Source organism: Microcebus murinus, chromosome 1 (genome assembly GCF_040939455.1).
Source record: "Microcebus murinus isolate Inina chromosome 1, M.murinus_Inina_mat1.0, whole genome shotgun sequence".
NCBI lineage: Eukaryota > Metazoa > Chordata > Mammalia > Primates > Cheirogaleidae > Microcebus > Microcebus murinus.
The window spans coordinates 155,704,826-155,710,849 of record NC_134104.1 but is presented as its reverse complement, the minus strand read 5'-3'; the positions used below and the strand labels follow the sequence as shown (position 1 = coordinate 155,710,849).

General features: G+C 54.3%; 1 protein-coding gene across 1 annotated transcript; it reads left to right on the top strand.

The window, feature by feature from the left end:
• Positions 1 to 707: 707 nt before the first annotated feature.
• TMEM115 (transmembrane protein 115) lies at positions 708 to 5,853 on the top strand. Its single transcript, XM_012771390.3, has 2 exons — positions 708 to 2,046; positions 5,056 to 5,853. The coding sequence occupies exons 1-2, from the start codon at positions 1,196 to 1,198 to the stop codon at positions 5,258 to 5,260; spliced, it is 1,056 nt and encodes a 351-aa protein (XP_012626844.1). The 5' UTR covers positions 708 to 1,195; the 3' UTR covers positions 5,261 to 5,853.
• Positions 5,854 to 6,024: the final 171 nt, after the last annotated feature.

Below are 6,024 nucleotides of genomic sequence, written 5' to 3'. Positions count from 1 at the left end.
CCTTTGGGAGAGCCCTGGGGTTCAGGTTGCAAGTTCACCTCACTTTTGTAGAGAGAAGAATGTCTCACTGTGTTACCCAGGCTGATCTCAAGCGGTCCTCCCTCCTCGGCGTCCCAAAGCTCTGGGAGTACAGACGTGAGCCATAGTACCTGGCCTCTGTCCCCTTTGATTATTATGGTAAGAAGATCCTGTCACCATCTCCATTTTTACAGTCCATGAAATTGAGTTTCAGAAATTGGCCAATGCCACACAGCCGCCAAGACAGAGCAAGGATTCTAGCCTGGGTCAGGCCACGAGTTTTCATGCACTGGTACCCACATACCAGGACCGCCTAACATCCTCACCTACACACCCGCCCACTAGAACGCACACGCTCCGATATACATGCATAAACAGAATCACTCTTTCTGGGGAACGCAGCAAATGTGTGCCCGGAAGTCGTGCTGCCCCAACCCAGTCCCACGGCTTTCAGAGGTTAGCGATGCTAATTAATCATCCTTCACATCGCAAGTACCTGCGGGAACGGCTCCTGAGAACTACAACTCCCAGCACACCCTCCAATAACCTCCATCGGGAACGGTTCTGGCGCATGGCCGCCTGGGACTTGTAGTTCTACCCAGAATCCTGTTTGGCTCGTCTTTCAGGGCGGCCAAGGACTCCGTATCCCAGCATGCCAAGGAGCCGGAAGACAGGAGCTCAGAGGGCATCCCGCTGCCGGGGGCGCGCAGGCGCAGCACACCTGTTTGTCGGCCCCTGAAAAGGGAGGTGGTACAGTGGAAGCCGAGAGCGAGGACAAGCGGGAGCTACACAGACTTGACTCGGACACAGACGAGGCACCAGCCCCTTGCGGACTGAAGGGCTCTGGAGTGGATGGAGGAGGCCCAGCCCTGAGATCAACGCCAGCCCGGCCGGCGTGGTGCGGGGCCTACGGGGAGGGCAGGCAGGCAAGCATACCAAAGCCGCCCAGGGCCTTCCCTCAGGTCTCTGGCGAGGGGCTTAGGCTCCGGCCCGCCCACACTCCCGGCTCGGCCCTCGGAACCAGAGCCCGATCCAGTCGGAAGCAGAGCTTTCACCAGGGCCATAGGCCAGTGACTAGGCCGAGCCCGGGCCTCCCATCGGGGCCGGACTAGGAGGAGGCCCCGGGGAGGCCCCTAGTCCACCAGACCCTTTCCTCAGGCCAACGCCCGCTGGGAAGATGCAACGCGCCCTACCAGGCGCCCGCCAGCACTTGGGTGCAATCCTGGCCAGCGCTAGTGTGGTGGTGAAGGCGCTGTGCGCGGCGGTATTATTCCTCTACCTGCTCTCCTTCGCTGTGGACACGGGCTGCCTGGCGGTCACCCCAGGCTATCTCTTTCCGCCCAACTTCTGGATCTGGACCCTGGTCACCCATGGGCTGATGGAACAACACGTATGGGACGTAGCCATCAGCCTGACCACGGTGGTGGTGGCTGGGCGCTTGCTGGAGCCCCTCTGGGGAGCCTTGGAGCTGCTCATTTTCTTCTTAGTGGTGAATGTGTCTGTGGGGCTGCTGGGGGCCTTTGCCTACCTCCTCACCTACATGGCTTCCTTCAACTTGGTCTACCTATTCACTATCCGCATTCATGGCGCCCTGGGCTTCCTAGGTGGTGTCCTGGTGGCACTCAAGCAAACCATGGGGGACTGTGTGGTCCTGCGAGTGCCCCAGGTGCGTGTCAATGTGGTGCCCATGCTGCTACTGGCGCTGCTGCTATTGTTGCGGCTTGCCACACTGCTCCAGAGCCCAGCGCTGGCTTCCTATGGCTTCGGGCTGCTCTCCAGTTGGGTGTATCTTCGCTTCTACCAGCGCCATAGCCGGGGCCGAGGGGACATGGCTGATCACTTTGCTTTCGCCACTTTCTTCCCTGAGATCCTCCAACCTGTGGTGGGGCTATTGGCGAACTTAGTGCACAGCCTCCTGGTGAAGGTAAAGATATGCCAGAAGACAGTGAAGCGCTACGATGTGGGTGCCCCATCCTCCATCACCATCAGCCTGCCAGGCACAGACCCTCAAGATGCGGAGCGGAGAAGGTACTGTGAAATCTTCTAGAATCTTGTCAAGCTAATATTGGTCAAGTCACATGCCATCTGTTGAGGTGTTTGCTGTACATAACGCTGGAAACCTAGAGTCAGGTATTGAGGCAGATTCAGAAAGAGATAAAATTAAGTCTTTGGCCTTGAGGAATTCAGCATTTAGGTATGTTGGCTCCAGAAAGTACTTTTCTCACCCCTCAGGCCACTTAATGAGTTGAGAAATGCAGTTTCCTTTGGTGCTATGTGAGGGGTTGATGGAGGTATACATAACCCTGGCCTTGCCTCAAAATCTCAGCATCCTAGACACTCATCCTGTGGGAGCTGGAAAACTTGTTGGTCCTTTTTCCCCTATAAGGGAGGGACAGGGAAGGAGGCCTGGGATCCTTAAAAGGTGGTCTGGGCCACTCTAATTTTCAAATTCTGAACTATTCCCTCTTCCTGGGCCTTAACTCAGATACTGTGCTTCTTTGCCACTTATTTACTTTTTCAGAGGGAAGCTTGGGGTATTACCAGATTTTCCCACCCCCTAGCAGGCATGTGTTACCAAACCTGGAGGACAGGCTATGTGACCCACCAAGGAAGCCTGCTGACCACACCAGAGAGTGGAGACTGACTTTTCATTATCTGTAAACCAAGCCATCTGCAGCATCAGGAGTCCCAGCTGAATTATTCACTGGATACACTTTGGCCAGGGCAGGACAGATCTTTTTTAATTCAGCTCTTACTCTCTCTGCCAGATCTGTGGACTCATCTGAGTGGTCCCAGCTTCTACAAGATCCACAGCTCTGTTTCCAACATTATCCTTGAGTTTTTTGAGGCAAATTACTTGAGTAGTGAAATCTAGGGCAGGCTTTGTTCCTTTGCATTCATCAAGGCTCCTGCTTTTGCTCACCTGTGAAATGGGTTCTTGGTGGGAAGCTTTATGTCTTCAACTGAAGAGTTACTTTTCTTTTTACTCTCCACTGGGGCTGTGGAGTTAAGTGTGGAACACAGCCCTTTCTTGAAGGAGTTTCCAACTGGGGAAGGGCCACAGATTGCCATGGTCCAAGGTACTAGGTGTCAAAAAATACAGCATGTTGCAGGGTATAATTTTGGGCCTTATAGCTTGGATCTTTACAGGTAATAAGTCCTAAAGACATATGTCTCTCTTAACGTCATTCAATAGAAGAAATGAGGCCAGGAGGGTTAGGCCTGGTAGGAACTGACCTGCCCTCAGAGCTATTCAGGTGGGGCCAGGCCAGTGGTGACACCTCCTCCAGTGAAGGTCTTGGATTGTTAGGGTTGGCTAACAATTGTTAGGTTGTTAGGGATTGTAGGGATATTCAGAAAACCTTGCCCAGGCCCAAGAAAATGGATGGGGAGGCAGGTTGGGGATGAGAGGAGTGAGGCAGGTCAAGAGGTGAGTTCTTGACAGAGCCTTACCATTGTTGGCTTACATGGAGTTGGGGTTACTTCTCCAATTAGTTTGACATCTGACTGCATGCCATTCCCAAACCCAAAGGGCTACTAATAGAGGGAGCCAGGTTTCTTACCTGTCTCTTTGACCCTTGTGAGGAAGTGACTACCATGGCACTTATCTCTTTGCCTTGGCAGGCTTTAGACAGAACTGGCAAGGGCATCTTCAGGAGCCTGGGCAGCAGCAGGGGAGGACTGTCCTGTCTGTACCAACCTGTCTTGCACCAGATTGGCAGACTGGGTGGAAGTGTGCTGGAGCTTTCTGTGCCTGTGTCCTTGGAGCCTCTCCTGTCATGTTCTTGGCATGATAGAGATTTTGTTTCTCTGCTGGAACCTGGCAAGTTACACAGGCTATGCCCACATTGGTGGCACAGACAAGCTGAGGCATGAGGAGTCCACAGTGGCCACTGTTGGAAATGTTTCCTGGTAGTATGGGCACTCCCATCTTGTGGGCCAGGGTCCCAAGCACATGTGTATACCTTCTTCTATCGGGCTTTCCCATCTTCCCCCAAAGTGGGTCCTCCAAGGGTGTGCCCTATAGATTCAGTAGACTCTGGCATGTGCCATATCCATGTGGGCTGTTTCTTCTCTTTCTCTTCCTGCAAGGACTCTGCTAAGTCCCTGATGTAACATGGGTCTTGGTGGCTTTGGGGATTCTTCTGGGAAGGAGGATAGTAGAGTCAGTCAATAGGGGTGGACTGACCCAAGTCGGCCCTGCTTCCTGGGCTGAGAGCCAAGGGAGGTGCTGAGTTCCAGCCTTCCCCATAGACCCTTGCCAGGAGGCTCAAGACAGTCCCCTAGGCCGGGCGTGGTGGCTCATGCCTGTAATCCTAACACTCTGGGAGACTTAGGCAAGCGGATTGCTCGAGGTCAAGAGTTTGAAACCAGCCTGAGCAAGACCTGGTCTCTACTAAAAATAGAAAGAAATTAATTGACCAACTAAAAATATATATACAAAAAATTAGCCGGGCATGGTGGCACATGCCTGTAGTCCCAGCTACTCAGGAGGCTGAGGCAGTAGGATTGCTTGAGCCCAGGAGATTGAGGTTGCTGTGAGCTAGGCTGAATCCACAGCACTCACTCTAGCCTAGGCAACAAAGTGACAGTCCCCTAAGCAGGAGACGGGGAGAATAACCCTTCCTTGGATGTGATGCCAGTGCCAGACAGAAACTCACATCTCCAGGGACTTGCCATTCTACCCATCTGCCCTAGGGCACGAGCTCCACCCACCCTTAGGCACCACCCTCAGAACCATTCCTGGTGAATGGCCTGGTGGGCAGTCTGGCAGACACCCAGCTGGCCTTCTCAGCTTGGAGGTGCCTCGGTGATGGAAGGAAGACTCTGTAGCCTTTGGGTTCTCATTCTGATGGCAGAGTGGGCCCTAATCCAATTCTTGGGGAGCCCCAGACCCAGCATGGGGGGTGGGCAAAACTTGGGATGCTGGAGGAGGAGTCTAAGTGGTAAGGGGAGGAGCCAGCCTGTTGTGGAAGGGTGCAAGGCATGAGCCAATCCCAAACCCAGAGTGACCTGTCCTCTCTCTTCTGGCCCCAGGCAACTGGCCTTGAAGGCCCTCAATGAGCGACTGAAGAGAGTGGAGGACCAGTCCGTCTGGCCCAGCATGGATGATGATGAAGAGGAGGCTGGGGCCAAGGTGGACAGCCCCCTGCCCTCAGACAAAGCTCCCATGCCCCCAGGCAAGGGGACTGCACCAGAATCTAGTCTAATCACCTTCGAGGCAGCTCCCCCGAAGCTGTAACTCCAGACCACCTTGAGTGTAGCATCTCCTCTCCCAAACCTCCCTTGACACCCTCTCAGCTACTCCAGGGCACTGGCCGCTCTGAGGAGAGGGAAGGCGGCCTGCTGGGGGTTTCCGTGGCCCTCTGCTGTTTCTCGCCAACACTACCCAGGACTCTTGCTACCTGGTTCCAACTCCAGACAACCACTATGCCAGGCATGGGGCCGCTGAGGCATGAGCCAGTTCAGGCCCCCATCTGATGTAGACTGTACCTCAGCAGAAAGCCCCAAGCAAATGGTTGCAAGGACATCGGTGCCACAGCTCCTGGGCCAGCCATTGCATCTGAAACTGGTTGCTGAGAGGCCTGAGCCAAGGCAAAAGATTTGCCAAAAATGTTCTGGGGGCCCAGCCAGTGCAAGAGCCAATCCAGGTCTGCACATCCCTGCCCACCCCCAGAAAGACTATGTTCATGTCGGGATTTCTTGTTTCCCTCTGCTGTGGCGTGACTGCTTCTGGGCCAGAACAGCCACAGTTCCCAGGTATTTTCTACAGGACCACTTGAGCGGGCAGCCAAGCCCAGCCTCGCAGTATCAATAAAGCAGTTCTTTGCGGTATGACTCCTGGGCTCTGTCAGGCCACCTTATGCAGCTCCTTCATCACACTCAACTGCAAAGTTAGATGGGGACTTCACTCCAGGTTCAATGGCTCAGTCCCTAAGGTAACTCCAACTGGATAAGAAGCCCATTGCCCCAGCTCCCCTTCCCCCTACCACCATGTGCCTACTG